General features: G+C 56.4%; 1 protein-coding gene across 1 annotated transcript; it reads right to left on the reverse strand.

Annotated features, from left to right (window-relative positions):
- Positions 1-13181: 13181 nt before the first annotated feature.
- Positions 13182-18183, reverse strand: LOC103020030 (RIMS-binding protein 3A-like). Its single transcript, XM_057526977.1, has one exon. The coding sequence runs from the start codon at positions 18181-18183 to the stop codon at positions 13297-13299; it is 4887 nt and encodes a 1628-aa protein (XP_057382960.1). The 3' UTR covers positions 13182-13296.
- Between the last annotated feature and the right edge of the window lie 8330 nt (positions 18184-26513).

Consider the following 26513-nt stretch of genomic DNA (forward strand, 5'->3'; position numbering starts at 1 on the left):
CCTGGACCTCCGTGTCCGGAGAAGGAAGCCCCCGGCCCGGCCCACCGCCCGCGGCCCCGCGCAGCCCCGCCGGCCCTACCTGCTCCGAGGGCGCGGAGGTCGCCACTCGCCGAGCTCAGCCAGCCCCTTCCGGTGGCCGCAGCCCCTCGCAGGCCCCCGGGGTCAAGCGATGCCCCCAGGCCGGCCGGCCGGACCCAGGCTGTTCGGAGGGGCTGGAGCGCGCCGGGGGCCGCGACGCTGCTCTAGGGGTCACTTGGTGAACCTCTCCCCACTTTGGACACCAAATAATAGGACGAGCCAGCTAAAGCCTGTGAGGGGCCCAGATTTACCAGTCAAGACTGGAATCGAGACTACCCAGGAAGGCTGACTGTGGCCTCGTTCTTCCAAATAAACATGTACTTTTAATGCAACCCTAGCAGGACGGTTCCGACACTTAACAAAATTCTCACTTCACCTGGAAGAGTAAATAACCCCAAACAGCTATCGTTTCCCTCCTTGGGAACAGAAAAAGGAACAAGGGTGGACTTGCCCTAACGTATTAAAACAAACTGTGAAGCTACTGTACTCATCTCAGGGCAATCTGACCCAGAAACAGAAAGCCTACAAACAGATCCCAGAAATGGTAAGAACGTGATGAAAAAGGAAGTATCAAACATCAGTGAAGAAGCAAAGAAACATCCCTGGAATGGAGCTCAGTGGAGGACTATTTGAAGAAACTACTGAAAAGCTGTCAATGCCCTACTAACCAAAAACAAGCAAATTAAAACTTTTTTCTTTGCTTTTTTAACAAATTGGAAATCAGTTTCAAATGATAACCTTCAAACACAGTCAGGGGTCTGGTGGGTAATCACTCTCCTATACTACTGGAAGCATATAAGTTGCCTCAAAATTCACAAACGGGGCTTCCCTGGTGGCGCAGTGGTTGAGAATCTGCCTGCCCATGTAGGGGACACAGGTTCGAGCCCTGGTCTGGGAGGATCCCACATGCCGCAGAGCAACTAGGCCCGTAAGCCACAATTACTGAGCCTGTGCGTCTGGAGCCTGTGCTCCGCAACAAGAGAGGCCGCGACAGTGAGAGGCCCGCGCACCGCGATGAAGAGTGGCCCCCACTTGCCGCAACTAGAGAAAGCCCTCGCACAGAAACGAAGACCCAACACAGCCATAAATAAATACATAAACCCAAAGTTTAAAAAAAAAAATTATTAAAAAAAAAAATTAATGAACATGAATTTGGCAGTAAGAGCCAAAAATAAAAATCTTTTAAAATGAGCATACCCCCTTGGACCAGTAATTCCTCTTCTGGGATTTTGTTTTAAGGAAATTAACTGCATTTGTAGACTGTATGCTTGATGGTCGGTCTCTCTAACCAGACTGTAAGCTTGGATTTGGAACCCTGGTGCCAGGAGCACACCTGAGACTTACAGGTACTCACTGGTCACTCGTTTCACTTGCATTTGAAAATTAATGTATGAGTAATGATTCTCAATATCTTGTAATAACCTATAATGGAAGAGAATGTAAAAAAATATTTATATATTTATATATATATATAACTGAATCACTTTGCTGTACACCTGAAACTAACACACTATAAATCAACTATATTTCAATAAAATATTTTTAAAATTAATGTGTGATCATATTTTTAAAGTGTCATTTATAATAATGACAAAATAATACACAAAGTAAATGACAATAGGGGATTGGTTAAATGGTCCACATGATGGAATGGTAAACAGTCACTACGAATGATATTTATAAATACCATTTTACAATTTGGAAGCATGCAAATGATATGAAGCAAAAAAAAAAAAAAGGAAAGAAGCAAACTACAAAATTGTATGTACCTGATGCATGCAAAATATTGATCCGTGGAAAAGCAAATGAAGAAAATACATCAAAATATTTACAGAGGTTCTTCCTAGGGTTTGGGATTTTTTTTAATACACGGATATATTTTAGTGTGTGTTTTTTAAATATAAATTTATTTATTTATTTAGTTTTGGCTGTGTTGAGTCTTCGTTGCTGTGCGCGGGCTTTCTCTAGTTGCGGGCAGTGGGGGCTACTCTTTGTTACGGTGCACGGGCTTCTCATTGCCGTGGCTTCTCTTGTTGCAGAGCACGGGCTCTAGGCGTGCAGGCTTCAGTAGTTGTGACATAAGGGCTCAGTAGTTGTGGCTCTCGGGCTCTAGAGCACAGGCTCAGTAGTTGTGGCTCATGGGCTTAGTTGCTCCGCGGCATGTGGGATCTTCCCGGACCAGGGCTCGAACCCGTGTCTCATGCATTGGCAGGCAGATTCTTAACCACTGAGCCACCAGGGAAGTTCCTACATGTTTTAAAAGTTACTAATTCTCCTCTCCCCAGTCTGCGCTCTGAAGTAACGTTAACACCTGTGCATCTACACTTCCTACTCTGATGTCAACATGTGTCTCTTCACGTCTTACCAAAAAAGATCTTACTTGTGTAGAATAGTTTTCTAGAAGTAGAATCTATGGGTTTAGTGATATGTGGGTGTTTTCAACTTGAATAGGTCCTGCCAGGTATACTTACCCAAAATGATGTAGCAATTCAGATCCTGAGCGTGAGGTTTTATTTTTCCTGCTTCTTTAACTTTCCAAAACATTCCAAATTCTGCATACTTAGTACATATTTTTTAAAGCCAGGAAAAAAGATGTCTGGGTTGGGGGGCAGATTTCTAACTCACAGTGAGCTAGACTCTCACCATCTCTGTCCTGGTTACTGGGTAGCCTTGCATGGTGTCCCCACCTCCAGGGGCCACCCCCAAGCTTGACTTCCGGTCAAGCACTTCATAAAATCCAAGCATGGTTACGCTTCTGCTTCTAGTGCAATATCATTACATAGACACACTTAAAAAGTTGGGGGTGGTGGGGGACTTCCCTGGTGGTCCAGTGGGTAAGACTCTGCGCTTCCAACACAGGGGCCTTGGGTTCGATCCCTGGTGGGGGAACTAGATCCCGCATGCATGCGACAACTTAGAAGCCCACATGCTGCAACTAAGACCCAGAGCAGCCAAAATAAATAATAAATAAATAATAAAATAAGTAAATAAATAAATATTTTTTAAAAACTTGGGAAGTTTTGATATAATATTAAGTGAAAATAGCAGATTTCAAAATTTTGTTTTCGCTAACAGCAACCCCGTAAAACTATATCTGGGTGGAAAGTAATGTGGAAATATAAAAACCACATAGTGGCAGGGATGGGAGAACCAGTGAGAATGAGGTGTGTTTTTTTGTCCCAACTCCCTCTGGATTCTGTGTGTCTAGTACAGGACCTAACCTCTCTGATCATCTTCCCCCATCAGTCATTTGGGAATAATAATGGCACCTGCCCCTGGGGCTCCTGGGAGGATTCAATGAGGTGAGGCTGGGCAGGTAGAGTCGAGTCAGGCTCTGGCAAGTCCTAGGTAAAGTAACTACGATTGCTATGTCGCTATGTCGGTGTAGGATGGCTCAAGCCAGGCAGGAGAGCTGATCTGCTACTTTTTTTTTTTTAATTGAAGTATAGCTAATTTACAATGTTGTGTTAGTTTCAGGTGTACAGCAAAGTGATTCAGATACATATATATGTATATGAATATATACATGTATTCTTTCTCAAGTTCTTTTCCCATATAGGTTATTACAAAATATCAAATAGAGTTCCCTGTGCTATACAGTAGGTCCTTGTTGTTTATCTATTTTCTGTATAGTAGTGTGTACCTGTTTCTCCCAAATTCCTGATTTATCCCTCCCCCTGATCTGCTACTTTTACCATCATCTCATCTCAATAAAAAAGGAAGAAAGAAAAGAAAGAAAGGAAGGAAGGAAGGAAGGAAGAAAGAAAGAAAAACACACAAAATATCCCAAAAGGGTAAACTGCTGCTTCTTAACGTGACAGCAAGATATAACAAATAAAAAAATACAGGATGCCCAGTTAAAATTTGCATTTCAGATAAACAACTAATAATATTTTAGTATAAATATGTCCCATACAGTATCACATCTCACCTCTCCTTCCCCACCCCCCGCCCCAACCTGTATCAGAAAACTCTGTTCCTTGTACATGCTGTGATTTCTCCTCCCACCTCTGGGCATTGGCACCCAGGGCTCCTGCTGCCTGAGCCACCCTTCTTCCTCCTCCCCACCTCTGCCTGGAGAACTCCTACCCAGCTCCGACGTCATCTCCTTCAGGAAGTCCCCCCTCCCCAATCCCAGGCTGTTCACCCCGATCCAGTCCTGCTGCTGCTGCTGCTGCTGCTGCTGCTGCTGGACAGGTGCCTTGAGGGCAGGAAGACTGTCTTGTTCCTTCTTGTAGACCCAGTACCAACCCGGCTCAAGCCTGACATCAAACAGGTGCTCAGGGACTTCCCCGGTAGTCCAGTGGTTAAGACTCCATGCTTCCACTGCAGGGGGAGCAGCTTCAATCCCTGGTCGGGGTACTAAGATCCCACATGCTGTGCAACATGGCCAAAAAATTTTAAAAATAAAAACAAAAAGAACAAAAAAAAAACAGGCGCTCAATGAAAAGTCAAAGGAATGAGTGAATGGGTTTCCTCCCGACCCCACTTCCCTCCTGCAGCAATGTACCCCACCTGCTGCTTCCCAAGCCCTGTGGGCTTCATTCATTCCTTGTCACAAGGGTTGCATGGCACATGGTACGCACAGGGGAGAGAGTGGCACTGCAGCAACTTGGCGTTCAGGCTGCCCAATGGGGAAGCAGAATTTCTCTTGCAAGAGCAGCAGCCCCACCCAAATTTGAGCTGCTGATATTGGCTGCCAACATTGGTTCCTCACTCTAGGGACAGGCAAGCACTTCACACACATGGGCTTGCTATTCTTCAACACCACCTCTGAGAGGGGGGTGTTACTACCCCATTTTATAGATGAGAAAACTGAGGCTCAAAGAGGTTAAGGTCACCTGCCCAAGGTTGCACAGCAGAGCTTGACCCAGGCCCCCCAACAGGCAAGAGCTCGGTGCAGCCTCTTGAAACAGCCAGCATCTGAAGAAAGGCCCCTGACGTGCACATTCTCTCCAGTTAAGGCCCTACCTTGTGACAGGGCCCTTCCCTCACTAGCCCCCTCCCCTCACTTTGTAATCCCACAGCCCCAGGCAGAGCCAGGCACCCTGAGTCCAAAAGAGGCCACAGCCCCTGATGGTCATTCAAGTCACAGTTGCCGACACTGAGGAGGAAGGAGGTGGGCACAGGCTAGTGAACAGCACACAGGGGGCCCAGCGGACCAAGGTCAAGGGGGGAGATGAGAGAGTGCTCACAGCAGGGCTGGACAGGGCTGGGAGCGGTGCAGGCTGCTTCAAAAGGTCCTGCCCTGGCTGGCGGGGCCATGTGGTGCCCTCTGCCCGGCACGCCATTCCTCAGCATCATCAGCTCCAGTGCCTCTCCAGGCCCGGCCATTTTTCACTCTTTATCCTCACTCCCTGTTTCCCTCTCCATCCCTGCACCATCCGTGATGACCCTATTGATCATCCACGGTTCACTGCTGCAGCCCGTGCCTAGGACTGTGATCAGTAGCGATTTGGTTCATGTGTGAATTAATAGCTGAGACCCAAAGGCCAGACTTTGGGTGGGAGGCAGGGTGAGGCCAGGCAGGGGAGCAGCAGGTACAAACTCCTGAAGGGAGAGAAGGCTTTTTGAGGCACCCAGAGGAGGCTGGCAGGACAGGTGCCAAGCACAGGGGACTGTAGGGGCGTGATGAGAGTCAAGAGGTGGGGAGCGTCGCCAGCCCAGGCCAGCTTCCAGGGTCTTGAACAAATTTGTGCGGGAGGCGTGCAGAGGAGCCCAGTCCACCGATCACCCAGGGGAGGCAAGACAGCCCTGGAGCCCAGCTGAAGGTGTGGCACTGTCCCTAGGCAGACAGGCCAGGAGGGGTGAAAGGTTTACTGTTACATTGGCCAAGACATTCTTCTAAGTGGGAGAAGCAAGATCCAGAACAGTGCGGACGATGTAATCACATTTCTGGTTTTCAGAAATTATATATGTGTTTCCATTCCTATATGTGGTTGTTAAATTCCTAAAGAAAGCCAGGGCAAGAGACCCATGGGAGGAGGAGGTGGGGAGGGGTGGGGAGTCTTCACATTTAACTCAAGGTGCTCCTGTATTGTTGGAATTGTTACATCACGTCTATGTGTTATTTTTATTTTTTAGAAAAATAGGGAATTCCCCGGTGGTCCAATGGGTAAGACTCTGAGCTTCCACTGAAGGGGGCGTGGGTTCGATCCCTGGTTGGGGAACTAAGATCCCACATGCCGCGTGGCACGGCCAAAAAAAATTAATAAAAAAAAGGAAAGAAAGAAAGAAAAATAATCAGGAATTAAAGAAAAAAAAAATCTCAGTGAAGCCTCCCTTTCTTGGGAAGCTTTGCCTGCCCCCTACTTGCTTGCAAACTCCCCCAGGCCTGGGCCTCCCGCTCCTGATCACCCCCCACCTTGCTCTTCAGTTTCCTGGTTGCCTCCACCATTAGACTGGCAGGGTCTGTTGTGGGGTCTGTCTGCAGGAAGCTGCGGCCCCTGCACCTGGCCCAGGGGAATGGACGGATGAAGGAGGGGGCCCTGTTGTCACTCTGAGTTGGGGAGGGTGTAGACCAAGGCTGGCAGGTCTGTTTCTGGGGGAAGCCCATGGGGAGGCAATTGGACCAGGATCCAAATCCTGGCCGTGCCACTGACCAGCTGGCTGCCCTAGAACTGATATCCATCAGCTTTAGTTTTCCCACCTGTGAAATGGCGCTGATAGCAGTGTCTACTCACTGGGCTTGGGTGGGCAAGCAGAAGCCCAGCAGAACCTCCAACCGAGGAGTGGGAAGAGGTGGGCAGAAGGAGGAGGGGGCAGGAGTGGAGAAGGCTGGCGCCTCCTGAATCCCAGCTGGGGGCAGTGTCCTGGGGGCTCTGCTGGATCACCAGAGGGATGGTGGTGGACCAAGGCTGCACAGGGTGGGGAGCGCTTGGAATTTCCAAATTCCAGCTTTGCAGTTTTCTTTGGGGAGCCTCCTCACTCAGCAGGGCCTAGTGGGGCTTCCTGTGCAATAGGGGAGGGGCCAGCTCCCTCGTGGCCTGGACACCAGGAAGCCCCTGGGCTGGGACAGCAGGCTCTGGTCACAGTCACGAGGGAGGCTGGGCCCAACGGCCCTTATCTTGCCTGACCTTGTGGGGCTGACCACTCCCTCCATCTGGAAAATGTGGCCCTCTGCCCTCTTGGAGGCCTCTTTCTCCTTAAATCCCAATGATCCTGGGGTGGGGCCTCAGCGCCCAATTCTACCCCTTGGCCCACCACCCTGGGGTGCCTTCACTGGCCCCAGCCAGCGCCACCTGCCAGACGCCTCCCCCTGGAGACCCTGGGGCATCTCTGACTCAGCAGAGTCTGTACCTGCCCAGCTGCCCCCCCTCCCCCGGCATCCCGCACACAGAGGGCCCTGTTGCCCAAGCCCTAACTGCTGGCCACTCCCAGGCACTCCAGCCCTCCCCCACCAGCTCTACCAATTTGAATTCCTGACTATCCCTCCCTCTGGCCTCCTCCCTAGACCCAGGCCCTGCCCCCAGGCTGGGGGAAGGAATCCTCCAGATAGATAAGGGCAAGGGGCAAAGGGACACACCTGGGCTCAGACCCCCTGCTCTGCCACCAACTTGCTGAACGACCTTGATGAATGACCTCCCATCTCTGAGCCTGAGTTTCTCCATCTGTAAAAAGGGGAAATAATTATACCCCCTGGATAAGGTGGCCTCGAGCATACATAAGCTGAGGCACATGGTGAGGGCTCCATACAGGCCAGGTCTCATTGGGAAGTGCGGCCACCAGGAGCCCCAGGCCAACGCTTTCTTAAGGCGGCATCCAGTTTGATGTCTGCTCCACGCCATGTCGCCAGGTCACGACGCCTGCACGGAGGGCTCGAGGAGGACCCAGTCTGATAGGGGAAGCAGCAGAGTTAATGAGTAATTCCAGGCCATTCGGACTGTGCCTGGAGGCTGTCCATGCACCTGGGAGGGGCAGCCGAATCCAGTGGGGGCAGGTGGGATGGGGAAGGTGGGGAAGATGGCCCCAAGACGCAAAGGAGGGCACTTGTGAAGGACATCCGGAGTAAGCTGGCTGAAGGGGCCGGGCAGCTGGAAGGCCCATTTTAGAAAAGAGGAAACTGAGCAGGAGGGTCCAAGCCTCCAGGTGAGCCCCCTCTGACCAAAGCACCCTGACCAAGGGGACGTGGCCCATGGGGTCCCTCAGGCTGAGGTCAGTGTCCTGGATGTCCAGCCAGGCAGGCACAGCACATCAGGTGGTCAGTTACCGGAGGATCGAAAGGGAATTTCCCTGAGGGCCCAGAGCACAATGGGGCCCGTAGCCAGGTATCAGAGGCCAGGGCTTTTGAGAGAGGGGGAGCCTCTGTTCTGTTCATGGGTCCCAGAACAGATGCATGACAGACCCCTTCCAGCCATTGGAACTGGGACAGACTGGTGGGGTCTGCCATGGGTCCGTTCCTGTGGGACTAGCTGGGGTGTCCCTGGTGTCACCACAGCCCCAGGAACCCTCTGTGCCCAGGGTCTGGAGCCAGCCTCACCTGGCGATATTGTCGGTTTCACAAGACCTGAGTTGGCCCAGCGGGATCTGCCTTAGGGGGAACCCCTGACCCCCCGCCAGCCCCAACCCTGCTTCCAAATCCGACCTCCAGGGGGTGAGACAGGGAGACAGGGTGTTGACCAAAAGGTGAAATGAGCTTCAAATGGGCCTCGGAGGTGTCTCTGAGCTTTTTATGTTGTGACCTCCATGCTGTGTTGCTCTTATGAACACAGATTTCATATAAGGACTCTGGAATTGATCAGTTAACATTATGGTTTTTGTTTTTTGTTTTTTAAATTATTCTGAACATAATAATTTAATATTTTCTTGAGAAGTCAGAATTGACATTTTGGATATCAACTTTTTTTTTTTTTAGCATCTTTATTGGAGTATAATTGCTTTACAATGGTGTGTTAGTTTCTGCTTTATAACAAAGTGAATCAGCTATACATACACATATATCCCCATATCTCTTCCCTCCTGCATCTCCCTCCCACCCACCCTAACATTATGTTTTGAATATGCACATTGGCAGAGAGCAGTCACTGAGAGAAAGAGAGGGAGGATGGGCTGGTCCCAGGGGCCCCCAGCAGGATGGGGTTCCCCACAGCAGGTGAGCCTCCGGAAGGGCTGGAGGAGCCACACGGCCATCTTCAGGCTGGTTTGTGGGTGCAGCTCTTGTCTACTTGTCGGTGAAGGGGGGTAAATCAGGCCGACATTGTGGGGAGCGAGAATGGGACATGAGGTCCCTGATGAGAAAAGACTGGGGGGAGGGCTGGCGATGTGCTGGGCCCTGGCCAGAGGCCCCCAGGCAGAAGTGGCTGGCGCCAGGACAGGCTCAGTGACCCTAGCTCCAGAACTCTCCGGACTCTCCGGATACTGCCCGTTTGCCCACTCCATACCTCCCTCTGCCCTCTGGCCAGCTGAGCTTCCATCCTTCCATCCCCCATCCCTTCCTGGGCAGGCCTGGACAGGCTTTGGGCCTCCAGGTCGTCTGGTCAGTCGGGAGGGGCCCCGGCCAGGCATCTGCTCTTCTTCAGCTGCTCACCTTGCTGCACCTGTGTGGCCTCCCCCTGCCCCTGCTCAAAGCCTTCAGGACCTCAGGGCCCCAGGGGGAAGAGACGTGGGCCCAGAACTATCTGCCCTGCTACCGACCCACACCCCCATCACCTGTGCCCTCACCAGCTTCTTTGGTCTTCCTTTGGGTCCTGACTCTGGGCCACGTGCTCAGTACATACGACCTGCTCAAATCAACCCTCCTGCCCCAGCCCTGCCACAGATGAGGAAACTGAGGCTCAGAGAGGCCTCCCAGCTGTCCACTGGCAGGCTAGGGTTCAGACCCAGGTGGCTGCTCAGTGGCCTCCCCCAGCCTGCCAAGCCCTGCGTTTCTTTACTCATTCACTGACACTTCCCGTGGCCTTGGGGACACTGGGGTTGGCCAGTCTCCCCAAGGATGGAAGAAGGATGGCTCCTGTGGGTACATGGGGGACCCCCCAGGGTGCTCTGGGGAGAGGGCAGGGAGAGAACAGGGCTGGGCGGGGCCTGAGTCCCAAGCCTACAGCGTCAGAGACTTTTCCTGCTGCCCTGACCCAGGGGCGCAGTCCCCGCGGAGCAGCCCTCGGTGCGCGCAGGCTGCCCCCTGGTGGCGGCGTGAGAAAGCGCCCGGGGACTGACTTTGAAACCCTTCCAGGAGAGGGGGCCCTCGCCAGCAGGTGGGCACCTGTCCCCATCCCCTCCCCCCAAGCCCGTGCCACTGCTCCTTGAGTTTCCCCAAATGTCCAATCGCTCATTATTCCCATGAGTCGGGGCCTTTGCTCTTCCCTCCGCCTAGGATGACTCCCTCCTCACCTGCCCCAGTGCCCGCGATCAGAATTAGAGCCTTCCTCTGCTTCCCGGGGTCCATGTCTGACTCTATTCCAGGGGGTGGGGAGGCCCAGTACATGATGTGAACCCCCGGAGCTCTGCACAGGAGCCACACACAGAGGGTGATGAAAAATTGCTAGCTCTGGGCTTCCCTGGTGGCGCGGTGGTTAAGAATCTGCCTGCCAATGCAGGGGACACAGGTTCGAGCCCTGGTCCGGGAAGATCCCACGTGCCGCAGAGCAACTAAGCCCGTGAGCCACAACTACTGAGCCTGCGCTCTAGAGCCCGAGAGCCACAACTACTGAAGCCCGCGCACCTGGAGCCTGTGCTCCGCAATGAGAAGCCACTGCAATGAGAAGCCGGCTCACTGCAACGAAGAGTAGCCCCCGCTCTCCGCAACTAGAGAAAGTGTATTTATTGAGGATCTGCTATGTGCCGGGCAATGAACAAGCCAAAGAGCTCCCTGCCTTTACGGGGCTTACATTCCAGCTGGGGTGGGGTGGCTGTAGGGATGGAACACGGACAGTAGAAAAACCACAGGTGACATACCAGGTGTGGGTAAGGGCAACGGAGAAAAACAGGCAGGGTGGGGCAGGAGGGAGGGGTGGGGTGTCACTTCCTGGCCGTGACACAGACTACTCTGCAGCTATCAGAAAAAAGGTGAGAGATGCTGGCCAATGGTCAGGAGAGGAGGTTAAGTAAAAACTGATGGGACAATATGGCTAGCATAATTCTCCTTGGGTTACATTTGTGGTTCCCGTGGAATGACAGCTACTGTGTTTAATTCTGAAAGTGCTGGATTAAGCTTCTATCCTCTTGCTAAACTCTCGTTGCTCTTCCAGTAGGTGGGGACCATACTTGTGCCCCCCTTCAGACTGTGGGAAGCCCACTGAGCCCCCCAACCTGAGCCCAGGCCCCGGGAGGGGCTGGGTAGTTCTCTCTTGCAAAAACAGCTTTCTTGTTCCTCATGGGCCTCAGGTTCTATTCTGGGTTGTGAGCTCACAAAGATCTGATGATGTGAAAGATTGTGAAAGCTGAGAGACGTTTGCACACCCGTGTTCACAGCAGCATAATTCACAAGGGCCCAAAAAGTGGAAGCAACCCCGATGTATGAATGGATAAACAAAATGTGGTCCATCTATACAATGGAATATGATTCAGCCTTAAGAAGGAACAAAACTGTGACACCTGCTACAACATGGATGAAACTTGAGGACATTATGCTCAGTGAAATAAGCCAGACACCAAAAGACAATTTACTGTGCAAGTCCACTTACATGACCTCCCTGGAGTAGTCAAATTCGTACAGACAGAAAGTAGATTAGAGGTTACCGGGGGCTGAGGGAGGGGGTGGGAAGCTGTCGTGTAGTGGGTGCAGAGTTTCAGTTTTGCAAGATGAAAAGACATTCCGGAGATGGGTTGCACAACACTGTGAATGTACTTAGCACTACGGAACCGTACACTCAAAAATGGTCGAGATGGTAAATTTGATGGTATGTATATTTCATCCCAATTTAAAAAAAAAGAAATTGTGAGCCAGTCTGGGTTGCCCCTCCAGCCAGCCGAGGAGACTCTGTGCCAACCTTCTCACTGGAAGGCCAGGTGGTTGTGCGGGAGAGGGGGTGGTCATGGCCCTCAGTGGACAGTTTCCTCCCAGGCTGAGACCTGAAGCTTCCACTCACAAGTGGTGAGTGTGTGCGTGCACCACATGGCCTCCACGCTGGTTCCTATGTTCTCTGAGGATAATGCAGTTTGGGTTGAGGCATCCCCTGGACCTGCCCCTCCCTGTTCCCACCTCAGCCCAGGGGACAGCACAGTGGAAACTTCTGGACCCGATTCACCAACTCCCCAGAGAACCTGCTCTTGGCTCCAATCCTTCTGGCAGGATGCTTCCAATCGGTTCCCCCTGCCCCCAGGGAAGGTGGTGCCCTTTCTTTGACAGCAGTGGGGACATGGGGAAAAGTGGAGCATCAAATAGAAGCAGAGAAGAATGAAGACCAGCCTTGGTCCCCACCTTCTGGAGTGGGAGCCCCCAGAGGACCATGGGAGGAAGCAGCTCGGCAGCCCTGTGACCTGAGACGAGGGGACCCTCTGAGTCTCAGTGACTCTTCTGTAAATGGGGTGAATGTGGACACACCCTCCCAGGGAGGCCCCTCAGAAGTGAGAAGCGCTGGGGAAAGATACAGAGGGGGACCTCCAGCTGGGAGGCGTTGACCCCACCCTCCACAAAGGGCTGACCCCAGGGACACAGTCCGCCTGTGGGGCCCTGCTTCTCAGCCTTGGCTCTTCGCTGGACCCTCTGCGGCCCTGCCAGCCGACGCTGAGCTGAGCCTCCCTAAAGGGTTTGCACCCTCCCCCACCAGCCAGGGAAACATGTCTGCAGAGAGGGAGGAGAGGCGGGCTTGGTTCCTTCATTGTGCTTTCACTTCTAAAATATCCTTTTTCTTTTTTCTATGAACATTTTAATGAGGAGTTGAACGAAAGATGGAAAAAATAACATTCTGATCGCTTTTTTTTTTTTTTTTTTTTAAGAGGCAGGCTTCTCTTGAGACTTTCATACAAGGCAATGGGAGAGTAAGGCTAAACTCCTAAAGAAAACGCGTACTGATGATGGAGCAGAAAAAGGCACTTCTCCAAAAACCTGCTGGTTACCAGCCTGTCAGCCTCTCGGGGGCTACTTGCTCTGCTTTCTTTTGGAAACAGGTCCATTCAGACCTAAGCCCTGCTGCCCTTGAGGCCAGGAGGACTGGGACGGCCGAGTGTTCCGAACATTGGTGCATGGAGCAGGCGCTGCGCACAAAGTGAGGAGGGCTTGGTGGTGGGTCCGCATGTGGGGCGCAGACGGCCAGAGGCCACCACCCCAGCGGGGAGCTGCACTCACTCTCCCTGGAGGGACATGTGATCCAGCAGGTGGACTGGGACCAGGCCTCTGTGGCCACCCGACTCCCCATAGTAGAATCCCTTGTCATCCACAGGCCCATAGATAGTGACCACATCCCCCACCCTCAGTGACAGCTTGGCCTTCACCAGGCCCCCTGCCGGCCCATCCCTGGGGTCATAGTCCAGAGCCGCCACCATGGTCTTTGGAGTCCACAGTGAGGGCCTTCTGGGACTCCCCTGCGGCAGGGGGAAGGAGCTCTGGGGGCCTCCAAGCCCCCCAAAGCCATCGAGGTGGGCCACGGAGGGCAGGTACCCTTGCCCCGGCAAATGCCACCTCCGACCAGTCCACTCCATGCCCGTGTCCATCTTGGCCACCAGGTGCCCGGGGATGTTGCCCACTTGCCCATTGTGTTCGCCACGATAGAAGCCGTGGGGGTCCTGAGAGCCCCACGCTCTCAGCAACTGCCCTTTCCGGAAGGCCAGCTCCTCCTCTGCAGCCTCTGGGGTGGCAGACATCATCAGGGGGATGTAATCAGAGAGGGCCACAAAGATCTTGGCTGGAGGGTCCACCCTCGTTCCCAGCGGTGGGGCGCCACCCCTGGACATCCTGATGATCCTGCTGGATGGAGCGGGACACAGCGCCAAGCTGGGCTCCTGGAACCAGCCCTCTCTCTTGCCCCCCAGAGCCTGACCTGGCCCGCTCTGTCTCCTGAGCTCCTTCCTCCGCTCTCGCCCCTCTGTGCCCCATAGACTGAAGTGCCCTGCCTCCTCCTGCAGAATGTCACAGAAGTCAGACATGTATCGCTGGCTGGTACCCAGCTGGGGAGGGGTGAATGCTGGGGCATCTTGCTTTTGCCTGAGGACCTTCTCAAGGGCAGCCTTCTCCTGACACGGCTCTTTCCTGGGTCCACACTCAGGGGATGGACAGATGACTCCTGCAGCAGGGCTTTGGCTGGTGTCCATGTGCCGGTACTGGTTCTCTTCCCCCCGAGACTGGCCCTGGGGCAGATGCGGCCTGTGGTTCCGGGGACTCTTCTGGAAGAGCTGGTCCTTTCTGGAGAGCTCCCGGGCCTCTGTGGGCCTCTGGGCTTGGCTGCCTGACCCTGCACTTGGAAATTCTCCGTCTGAACTCAGTCTGGGCGTCGGGGACTGCCTCCTTGGGGGTTCTTCAGGGAATGCTTCTAGAAACTTGGCCTGGGGCTCCCCGCAGCTTCCGGGGCTGTGGGGACTGGCCTTGGCCCTCGGGGGAGCCAGCACCAGCCTCTGAGGGCAGATGGGGAAGGTCACTCTGCCGGTGGACGGGTCCCCGCAGGTGCAGCTAAAGGGAGACATCTCTGGCAATCGGAGACAGGTGACGCAGTTGTGAGGGATCTGAGCCGGCACCGAATCCAGGGATTCTCCACAGAACGACATGGTTCTCACCGAGATCTTCTGGCACATCAGTGGCAGCTGGAGCTGGGAAAATTCCAACAGGATGCTCCCGGCGGTGGCATCGGCCACCTCTGCCACCTTGAGCCCGTCAGCATACACAGCATAGCCGGTGACCTGAACTCCGTTGGAGGACCCAGCTGAGTCGATGGTCACGGGGAGCCAGCTGACCACCAGGAGGCCCGGTGAGGCGTGACGCTCCACCAGCACGTCCAGCGGAGGGTCAGGGGGGCCCGCCAAGGGTGTGTTGAAGGTGATGGTGGAGGACATTGTTTCCCAGCGCACCGGCAGCAAGTCCCACGGTGGGTGCACCTCCACCCTCGCCTGGTACCTCGTGCCGGGATGCAGGTGGTGGAAGGTGTAGCAGCTCACGCCCGCTAGGGTCAGGGCACGCTCCAGGTCATCCAGGTACACCATGTGGGGGTGGCTGCTGCCAACCCAGGTGATCTCGGCTGACGTGGCTGCAACACTCTTCAGGTAAAGTTGCGTAGGGGCCACACAAAAGACACTGTTGGTCCCCAGAAGAGGTCTGGAGAAGCCCCGCTTGCCCATGCTCTGCTGAGAGCCCAGCCGGCCATCTTCCATCTTGGCATCTGAGATTTCTATTACCACTTCGGTCTTGGAGCCCACCCTCACGGTCGCGTGTGGCCCCCTGTCCACTGTCCCCTGGGCTTTCCCAGGTACTAAGCTGTGACCAGTGTCTTCCTTCGAATCTTTGCCCTGCCCAGCTGGGAGTCGAGTGGGGCCAAGGTCAGGGAACTCATGGGGCAGGCAGCCCAGGACGTCACTATCTGGAATCTGCTCCACCAGGTTGGATGGCACCAGCCCCTGCCGGCCATCCTCAAGCTCCCCTTTGTAGAAGCCGTCCTCATCCATGTCCCCAAAGACATACACGTAATCCCCAGCCGTGAGCAGCAGCTCGCTCTCGGGGTGCTCGTTGGGCCCTTCAAATGGGTTGTAGCTATACTGAGCCAGGAAGACCTTGAACATGGGGGTGGTGGGGGCCTCTGAACCCCCCACTTCCAGGGTCGAGTACACGTTATAGGGCTCCAGATCCTCCACCTGGTTAGCTGTGTCCACGTCCAGAGTAGGGCAGGATGGCACAGGGGCCCACATGGACTCCACCTCAGAGGAGGAGTTCGACTGGGAGCTGGTTTTCTTGGCCTGGGGCCTGGAGTCCAGAGGTCGGCTGCTTGGGACTCTATCTGGCACTTTGGGGGCACTGGCTGCCTCCCCGAGGGCAACTGGGTTCTCCAGCAGGGAGTCTTCCTTCTTCTCCTGTTTGGCTCTGCTAGGCTGAGATGATGCTTGGTCCTCAGGCCCTAGCTGCAACTTGGTTCTTCCACTGCTTCTCACTTGGGACTCCGGGGCTGGCGGGGCCTCCCGGGGTTCCTGGGGAGGGTGACCAGGCTGACACTGCAGTGCCCACCTCTCCTCCCAGGCCGTCTGGAGATCACACAGGGCCTTCTGCTGGTCGCGCTGCAGCTGTTGCTGCCTGTCCTGCCCTCGTGCCGCCTGCTGCAACAGCTGCCCCGACAGCAAGCCGGCGGCGTTGTGCTCCCGGCACGCGAGGCCCAGCTGCCCGCGCACGTCTTTGTTCTCGGCCGCCACCTTCCCCGTCCAGTCGGCCTGGGCCTGCAGCCGCGCGTTCTCCTTCGCCAGCCAGGCGCCCTCGCTGAGCGCCGCCTGCAGCCTCGCCTCGGCCTCCTCGCCGCGCCGCCGCGCAGCCGCCGCCTGCGCGCCCAGCTCCGCGCACTCTCGCCGCTGCGCGCTCAGCTCGCCCTCCAGCGCCTGTACTTGGCTCCGCGCCTCCTCGCATGGCGCGCTCTGACCGCCCGCCTCCGCCCGGGCGCTGCTGGTGGCCTGCTGCAGGGTCAACTGCCTCTGCAGGCGGAGCACCTCCTGCTGGGACTCGCGTTGCAGCCGGTCCAGGTCGCTGATGTTGAGCCACTGGGCGCAGGCGGCGCCCCCCGCAGCGAGCGGGGCGCTGCCGAGGCCCGAGGCGATGCGCGCCTGCAGCAGGTGGCACTCCTGCCGCAGCTCTTCGATCTGCTTGTCCTTGGCCAGCAGCACGCTAGCCTGCTCCGACAAGTCCCGCGCACGCTGGCGGGCGAAGGCCTGGCACAGCTCCAGGCCCGCGCGGCTCTCGCCGGGCACAGGCGCGCTCACAGCACGCTGGTTGGTCTCCTGCAGCTTGCGGGCCCGGTCCTCCAGGCGCCGCGCGAGGCCAGTCAGCTCGGCGTGCTTCACCTTGAGCCGCTTCACCTTCCCGTCCGCCTTGTCGGAGAAGCCCGCGCGCCGCAGCTGCAGGTTCTCTTCGCGCAGGCCGGAGCAGCGGCGCGCCAGCACCTGCAGCGCCTCGGACAGCTCCGAGTTCTGCTTCAGCAGCTCGCGGTAGTCCGGGCCCGGCGGCAGGGGGTTCAGGGCTTCGCAGGGCTGACTCCCGGACTCTTCCCCTCCTCGCGGGTCGCTAGGTCTCCTGCGCTCCGATAGTGGCGGCGGGGGGCTCAGGGACCCCGGGATGGAGGCGTCTGGAGAGGAGGATTCGGGGGCCTTGGGGCGACTCAGGGTGCTGTCGAGCGAGAGGGAACGCGCTGGTGCCAAGGAATCGAGGGAGCTGGCGCGCGCGGGGAGCACGCTGTCCGGGGAGTTGGAGCACGCCGCGGGCACCCGGTCGAGGGAGCGGGAGCGCGCGCCGGCGCCCGCGCTCAGGCCGTCAAGGGGTGTTAGTCGACATGAGGACTTGGCGGCGGCCTCAGGGGGTGGCTCTTCTGAAGAATGCGGGGCCTGGGGGTCGGGGATGCCGGACAAGGCGGGGTGCCAGCGGAAGTGCTCCAGAATGTACTTGAGGAAGAACTGGCGCTCCACGTCGAGTGCCGCCTGCAGGTGGCGGATGCGCGAGGCCTGCTCTCCGTCCGTTTCCCAGCGGAGCTGCGCCAGCACTTCCTGCAGGCGACAGCGGCACTGTGCTGCGGCGTCTTCGGGCGCCCCCGTGCGGCCGCAGTAGCCGCGGTTCACCAGCTCCTCTGCCAGCTGGCGCTGCAGCTCCCGGGCCTCGCGCACCACGCCATCGCGCTCGCGGTGCAGCAGCTGCTGCAGCTGCCGCATCTCGGCCTCCTTCCAGCGCAGCAGCTGCCGGATCTCGGCCTCGCGCTCCCGCAGCACCTCCTCCTGCAGCTGCCGCAGCTCCCGGCTGCGCTGCGCCTCCCACTTGGAGCGCAGGTGATCAACCAGCTGTTGCCGCTCCTGCTCGGCCTCCTCCCGCAGCTGTCGCGCTTGGGCAGCGAAGCGCCGCCGCTCCTCCCGCCCGCGCGCCCGCTCCGCCTCCAGCTCGGCCCGCAGCTTCTCCAGCTCCCGCCTCTGCTCCTCCAGCGCCGCCGCCGCCGGGCCCGGAGTAGCCGGCTTCTTGGGTGTCACGCGGCCGCCGCCAGAAGGGCTGGGCGAGTCCTTGGTCATGGTGGTCGCGGCCGGGCAAGACGCCTGACCTCGCCTGGCCCAGGCCGCCGCTCGCCAACGGCTGCTGCCCTGGCCGCGGCCAACCGTCCCACGAGCCCCTTCCGGGGTCCCTGAGGGTTCCGCGCGCCCCTTCCGCCTCTGGGCGCGTTCTCCCACCCTCTGCAGTGGGCGCGGCTAGCCCGTGCTCCTCTCCCGGCTGCCTATGTTGGCGCTGGGCTCTAGACACCCAGGCTGGACACAGCCCCTGTCCTTCCCAGGATGCCCACGAGTCTCGCTGGCCCCAGGCCTCTCCCTGATCCTGGCACCATATCCCTTACGACCCACCCCGGCCCTCTTCCAGGCACTGGACAACCCCTTTCAGGCCAAGGAACCCGTGGGAAGCCTGAGCTGCTTCTCTGGGCCTAGAGAAAGGGGGCTCAGTGTTTGGCTCAAGATCACCAATGGATTCAGGTGGTATGGTGGCTGGAAACTGCAACAGGATACGCCCAAACTTGGGGGTGTGCCCTGGGCTCACCCAGAGGAGGGGGCATCTGGCTCCTGCACCTCCACTGTGCCTACCCATCCAAGGACCCCTTGCGAGGACTTGCGTGCATTATCTGTTTAAACCTCCTATCCCCATTTTACAGAGAAGTCTCAAGCCCATGGCCTGGGCATGGTGCCAGCCGAGACAGGGGACAAGTGCTCCTTCGAGGACCATAGCCCTGACCTGTGATTTCTTGGTTCATTTTCACAATCATCCCGCAAGGACGCTCGGAGAAATAAGGGCCTCCCCACAGTCACACGGCCCAGAAGTAGCTAAGTTGGAATTCAAACCTGCAAAATTCTGCCTCCAGATTCCATGGGCACTCTGATGCCATCTGGTCAATCTCAGGTTTGCAGGTGGGAGGACCCCTACCCAGTCTTTCTCTCAGTGGGGAGCCTTACATTTCACATCTGCAGAAGGATAAGAGGGTCAAGTGGAACCCGGAGGCGGGGACGGCCAGTTGGAGAGGCAGGGAGGGAGGTGAAGGATGGGGCCACCATGAGGGCCCAACCTGCCCTTTGGTCAGGCTCAGGAGTGCCCGGGGCTACCTGCTTTCCCAAAAAGTAAAACCAAAGGCCTGTATGGGCCCTGCTGGGTCCCCACACCACCTCCCTGGATACAGCAAGGCCAGAGAACTTTCCATGGCTCTCCAAGGGGCAGTGTGTCAGATGGTTAGGGCTGGTGGGACATTGGAAGCAAATAGTCCTTAAGCTTTTTGAGCTGCTCCCATGTTCTCTTCTGTAAAATGGGCTAATAATGCAGTTCCCTCCCTTGCTGTGTGACCTCCCAGAGTTTCCTGACCTCTCTGAGCATCCATTTCCTCTGTGAGGTTTCAAGGAGGTAAGAGTATACAGTGCCCAGAGCAAGGCTCTCTAGCAGCTCACTGATTTTAATTCTAGTCCCTCTTTCACAGCTAGGGAAACTGAGGTCTGCAAGGTAGGAATTTGGCTGAAGTCAGGCAGGGCCTCCATGGTGGAGGCAGCCCAGGTACTCTCTGAGTTCCCTGGGACTCACTCCATATACCTCAGGGCAGGTGGGAAGCCTCAGAGTCTGGGGCGTCCATCCAGGCTTTGCCACTTTTTGGCTGAGGGATCACTGATGACTTCACCTCTCAGCCTCTTCACAATGTGTATATTGGTAGCACCAGCCTCCCAGGGTTGGAGGCACACCAGGACTCCGTTGGCCGAGGGCTGGGTGTATAGTAGGAGCTGCACTGAGGTCTGCGCAAGTTCCTATCTCCCCATCTAGGGCTTGGCCTGGACCTTCACAAGCTTCTTCCAGGAGTCTGAAGAATTCCCCTGGCTCAAAGGCCTCTGGGCCTTTGCATGTGTTGTTTCCCCTGCTGGGATACCAACCTGGCCCGACACAAAAATAACATGTGCCATGCTCCATGCTAATGCTTGCCATTCGGTATTTATTTATTTATTTATTTGCCATACCACCACGAGGCTTGCAGGATCTTAGTTCCCCAATCAGGAATTGAACCTGCGCCCTCGGCAGTGAAAGCATGGCGTCCTAGCCACTGTACCGCCAGAGAATTCCCTGCCATACAGTATTCAAACCACCCATTTGACAGATGAGAAGTCCCAAGCCCCAGTGGGTTAAGAGTTCTGCTCAAGGTGATAGGCTGATTAGTGGGTCCCACACAACCCTGGTTTTGTCCACTCACTTATTACTAACCTTATCTTATCCTTTGGCCTCTGCTTAGCAGTTCCTCCTCCAGGAAGCCTTCCCTGACTCTCCAGGCTGGGCTTGGGCGACCCAGGACTCTGCAGCTCAGATCACACCACATGGTGCCTCTCCTTTTGGAGCAGGGATGTGTCTAATACACGTGTGTCTCTGCCCAGAGCAGGCTCAGAGGAGGGGTAAGAAAGTCCCTCCCCAGAAAGGAGGTACCCAGGGCCAGGCAGGCAGGCAGGGCATGAAGAGCACATCCTCACCTGGCCACCTGGCCTGTCTGCCTCTCCCATTCAGGTACCGCCTGGCAGCAAGGGTGAGGACCCCAGGCTCAAGGCTGCCCACTGGGGCCTTGGGCAGAGGCATCAGGCTGGGCCGGGAGTGAGGCTCAGGTCTCAGGAGAGGTGTTGGCAGGATCGTAAGCTGTGGAACATGCGCACGCCTGCATGCACGCGCGTACACACACACACACACACACACACAGGGCTTCCCTTAGCCTGGCCACCTGTGTGGTTGGGAGCCTGGGACCCCTACTTAAGTCCGGCTCTTCCCTGCCCTTCCTGCTGTGGTACCACATAGCTCCTGGGAAATGCGGATGGACATCTGGTACCCGGCCATTTGCATCCAGTCTTTAATGCTGTGATCCCATTAGCAACACCTCTGCTTCTCAGGGTATGGTGCCAACCTGGCCCGGTGGCACCTGGGCCCTCTTACAGCTCAGGCTCTGCTGCTCTGAGGATGGCTGTCTAGCCACGAGCCACCCACAGGACCCTCAGAGTGAATTTCCCCCCCCTCCCAGCCTCTCTTCTGTGACTGACCTTCCTGGGTTGCTCCTGGTGCAAGACAGACAGACGGCCCTCTCACTTACACAGTACTTTCCCCAGGTAGGCAGGTAGAGGACATTGAACCCATCTCGCAGGTGGGAAAACCGAGGCTCAGAGAAGCACTTTCTGTGTTCATTCAGCACTTGGCTCTATGGGCTCCACCCTTTTTGTTGTACTCATGTTTTTCTTTGTTGTTGTTTGTTTTGTTTTCTTTTTTGGGGGCCACGCTGCAAGGCTTGTGGGATCTCAGTTTCCTGACCAGGGATTGAACCCAGGCCCTGGGCAGTGAAAGCATGGAGTCCTAACCACTAAGCCTCCAGGGAACTCCTAATACTCAAGTTTTTCAAACTAGGTTCCCTTGAACCCTGATGCGCCATGGGAGATGCCATTGGGCAGTGGCAAGTGGCAAGAACACAGGGAATTTTGGTTCCAGATGTTCTGTGAGAGGAGAGGTGGATGGGGGGAAGGGGGAAGGTGAAACACGGGGACAGTCCAGGTGGTCTTGGAGCCACGGGGAGCATGTCTCCACGGGACCCTCAGCACTGCTCTGTTTGACAGAGGCCGAGGCCCTGAGGCTCAGCGGGAGCAGGTGGCTTGCCAGGGCACGTGGGCAGCTGTGGCAAAGTTGGACAGTCGCCTCGGGGCACTGGGCAGGGCGCCACAGCCTGGACATCCTGCTGCAGCCCCAAGCAGGGCCACCAACAGTCAGGGCAGGAGGGCAGGCTTCAACCCAGGAGGCGGACCCCAGCCTGAGTCCCTGGGAGCCCCACAGCGCCATCCAAGGCCCATCGGAGGCATTCTGGAATGTGGTTGAGTGGATGAGCAAACTGTGCTGCCCCGGTGCCCAGCTCCTGCCATCCCACACTTGTCACGTTGTGCACTGATTGTCCAGTGACCTGCCTGCCACCCCCATGGACTCTGAGCTCGAGGAACTTGACTGCTTTCTCTGGTCTCAGCTTTCTTCCCTAAAACATGAATGGGATAGATTATATGGGTAGTTTTCAAACTGGGCTCCTTTAGGTTCCGGGGCTCCTGGAAAATACTGTAGGGGTGGGAAGGATATGCCAGAGCTGAAGGGGAGACACTGCCCCTACAGGACACGGCCACTCATTCGTGTCATTTGTCAGGTTCTAAGGAGGACTTCGGTTGAATAGTGTTTTTTAATAGTGTTTAAAGAGGTATGCTGGGAATTCCCTGGCGGTCCAGTGGTTAGGACTCAGCGGTGCTGCCACTGCAGGGGGCACGCGTTCGAGCCCTGGTCGGGGAACTAAGATCCCACAAGCCTCATGGCGCAGCCAAAAAAAAGAAAAAAAGGTGTGCTGCTGGCAACAAGTTTGAGAACCTCTGGGTTAGAGATCCTCCTGTCTATTATGGGCACAGACACCACTGCCCCAACACACCATGATTCCACTGATCCTGAGAGGGGGCACGTGCCCCTCACATCTGGCTTCGCCCCACATCACCAGCCCTGTGCTCCATGTGTGACCTCTGGGTCGTGTGGGGTCCTGGGATGCTGATCCGCATCCCTCCTCTGCCACCCACGCCCTGCGTTTTGCAGAGCTTGAGGCCTTGGTGAGGGCCCTGGGCTTCATCCTGAGAGCCCCCTGGAGGGTTTTAAGCCCCCAACCTCTGTGGCCACAGTAGCCCCAGGTTTCCAGCCCACTTCTCTTATGTGTGAGTCATCAATGTGTTTTCTGTCTGTCCTCTGATACCTCCTCAGCGTCTAGAACAGTGCCCAGTACATGGTCCAAGCTCAGTGAATACGCGACTAAAGACGGAGGCAGGCTGACCAGATGTGGCCTCTGTCCTCGCGGAGTTTACAGTCCAAGGGCAGACACAGGCATTAAACACAAATATGGCAAAGGAACGTAGTGAACTCGGAGTGTGGGCCAGTGCTGCGGGCTGAGGGTGGTGCTAACGGGAGAAGACCCCAGCTGAGCTGAGGCAGGAGAGCAAGGGCTGCCCAGAGTTGAGACTGGATCTCGGGCGGAGAGACCTGCCAAGCCCCCGGCCCCTCTCAGTCTGTCATGGTCCTTGTGTGCCTGAGGAGGAACTGGGGCTCAGAGGGGAAGGGTCACTCAGCTGCAGCCCACCCAGGGCTTCCTGCTCCAGGTCGTGGGAGGCCTGGCATCCCCAGCACCAGCCCTTCCTGGATGGATATATTCTCTGCCTCCACTCCTGGGCCCTGCTGCCTGTTCTGGCCAGTCCACGCCCTCCCGGGCGGGCAGGGACAGCATGTGCCAGCTTCCAGCTCTCCGGCTGGGGCTCCCTGGCCTGCTGGGCTGGCCTCTCACCTGGCAGCCTCAGCTTCACTCCCCACACGTGCGCCCCCGTGGGTGGCCAGCCCACCCCCACCTGCACATGACAGGCCTGATGCCTGAGGTCCCACCACAGCTGGGGAGGCTGGCACTGTCCTCTTCAGAGGAGGAAACTGCCTTGGTCCATGCGACCCAAGTCTGGGCTCTGAACTGGTGCCGTCAGAGCCTGCCCATGGGCTCCAGCCACCCGGGTGCCATCGTAATCCCCAAAGCCGCTGCCTCCCGAGGACCCCAAGGGGCTGCCAGCAGCATCTTGCCTTGCAGCTGCCCGCTGTTGCCAGGACAGACCCATCCTCTGTCTTCTGCATCTGCATTCCTCTCCACTCCGGGCCTATTCCGACCACCCTTCTCTCTCCATAGCCTGAAGCTCGAGGCCTTGTCCATCTCCCACTGACACTAGTGGCAAGACCTTTCGTCCAGTCATTTGGCCATTGCTCTAGGTCAGGGGACGGTCTTTGCTTCATCAAAGGAGCACCCAGTCTGGCTGAGCACCCAGTCTGGTCTGGGCAGAGGGTGGGAGGCAGGTGCCGTGTTAATTTCTTCATTCACTAAACAGAAATCCTCCAATGGGGTTTGTGAAGGAAGGGAGGAAGGAAGGATGGAAGGAAGGAGGGAGAGTAGGGGGGCATAGCAGGGAAGGAGGGAAAGAGGGAGCCCTTTGGGTTGGCTGAGTCTCCCAGCCCTTACTTTACCCCACACAGTCCAGGAGCAGACTTGGACTGGACCCTTAGATGGCCAGGGAGCTGAGAAAAGCTTGATTGACCCCTTGAGCCTCAGTTTCTTCCTCTCGATGGGGCTGGTAACAGTTCTGACCTCAGAGGATGGTTGGGGGTGTCAAAGGAAGGCTTGTGCGTCGGCACCGGCAGGACCCAGCACACTGCAGGCCATCAAGTTCCCCAAGCAGGGTGGCAAGTCATGTGCTGAGGCCTGACTGGCACTTGCAGAGGGACAAGGCGGTGTTGGGGGAGGAAAGGACACAGTCACCTTGGGCAGTGGGGGCAGTGTGGGCAGAGGCCAGGGCACAGGCTATGGGCAGGTAAGGATGCGGGACTCGAGGGTTTGGGCCAGCAGAGGGAGGTCAAGGCAGAGCCTCACCACATGGACCACATCCGGGTCTACTCCTGGAGCCCTCCTCCCAGCTGGGCAAGGCAGGGCAAGCTACTTCTCTCAGAGTCTCAGCTTCCTCCCCTGTGAGACAGAACATCTAAGCGCAGGGCCCTGCGGTGCCAATGAGCTCAGTGGAGGGTGTAAATGTCCGGCCCAAGGTCCGGCATCCCTTCGGCCCTGTGGAGTGTGAATACCATTGCCAAGTCCCTGCCTTGCCAGAGGCACTTCCTTCTTGATGCAATGCCTCCTCCTGTTCCCGGCCCCTCCCCTGTACTCTGAAGGGCCCCTGTCTGAGCCTGCGTGCCTCAAGAAACCCTCACACCTCTGTCATTTTCCTTGGTGCTTCCCCAGGGTGTGACAAGCCCCTTGAGGGCAGGGACCTGTATCTCCTCCCTGAACCTAGAGGTGAGCACCCAGGACCTGTGCTGATTGGAGAAAGGAGCAGCAGGTGGTGAGTTTGAGCAGAAGGGCCTGGAACCCAGAAGGAGGAGGGAGAGGAGGAAGAGGTCACTCTTTTTTTTTTAAAATTAATTAATTAATTAATTATATTTTTGGCTTCATTGGATCTTCATTGCTATGCGCGGGCTTTCTCTAGTTGTGGTGAGGAGGGGCTACTCTTCGTTACGGTGCACGGGCTTCTCATTGTGGTGGCTTCTCTTGTTGAGGAGCACAGGCTTCAGGCGCCCGGGCTTCAGTAGTTGTGACACATGGGCTTAGTTGCTCTGCAGCATGTGGGATCTTCCTGGATCAGGGCTCGAACCCGTGTCCCCTGCACTGACAGGAGGATTCTTAACCACTGCGCCACTAGGGAAGTCCCGAAGAGGTCACTCTTTTTTATTTATTTATTTATTTATTTATTATTGGCTGTGTTGGGTCTTCGTTTCTGTGCGTGGGCTTTCTCTATTTGCGGTGAGCAGGGGCCACTCTTCATCGCGGTGCACGGGCCTCTCACTGTTGCAGCCTCTCTTGTTGCGGAGCACAGGCTCCAGATGCGCAGGCTCAGTAGTTGTGGCTCACGGGCCTAGTCGCTCCGCGGCATGTGGGATCCTCCCAGACCAGGGCTCGAACCCCTGTCCCCTGCATTGGCAGGCAGACTCCCAACCACTGCGCCACCAGGGAAGCCCCACCGAAGAGGTCACTCTTGATTGGAGGCTCAGGAAGGTAGCACAGAAAGGTCAGGTCTGGATGAACAGGATGGCTGAGTGGAGGGGAGCTGGTGTGACCAGAAGCCAGGACTGCTGTGCGGAACATTGCAGGTTTAAGACCCAGAGAAGGGTCCCAAAGTCCAGGCAGCTTTCCCACCGGGACTGTGTGCTTGTTTATGGCCTTCTGCTGCCCAGGGCCTGTGCCCACTTGCAAAGTGGGTGCCAGGGAGCCATCTTGCCATGGGGGTGAGGATACAGGAGATGCTGCAGCAAAGGTTAGTTCTTGGCACTAGGCCTCTTCCAATCCCACCCCTCTATTCCTGGTTTAGCACGTCAAGGTGAAGGGTATGCACTGCACTTCCTCAGCTGGCTTGGGATTTCTTCAGGGCAGGGTCCCCTTCCCTCTGAGGAAGCAGTTCCCAATAGAACTGTGTTCTTTCATTGACCTGGGCCCACTAAGCACCAGGCCCAGTGCACAGGAGGACCATAGAGTCATTTCCCAGGCCAGGCTCCCAGGTCCCCTGCGGCTCTAGGGAGTAACTGATGGAGTCCCTCATACATTTGCCAAATGTGTCTTCTTGCTGTTGTTTTTATTTATTTGGTTGCGCCAGGTCTTAGTTGCAGCATGTGGGCTCCTTAGTTGTGGCATGCGAACCCTTAGTTGTGGCATGCATGTGGGATCTAGTTCCCTCACCATGGATCGAACCCGGGTCCCCTGCATTGGGAGCGTGGAGTC

This window comes from Balaenoptera acutorostrata, chromosome 13, assembly GCF_949987535.1.
Source record: "Balaenoptera acutorostrata chromosome 13, mBalAcu1.1, whole genome shotgun sequence".
Taxonomy (NCBI): domain Eukaryota; kingdom Metazoa; phylum Chordata; class Mammalia; order Artiodactyla; family Balaenopteridae; genus Balaenoptera; species Balaenoptera acutorostrata.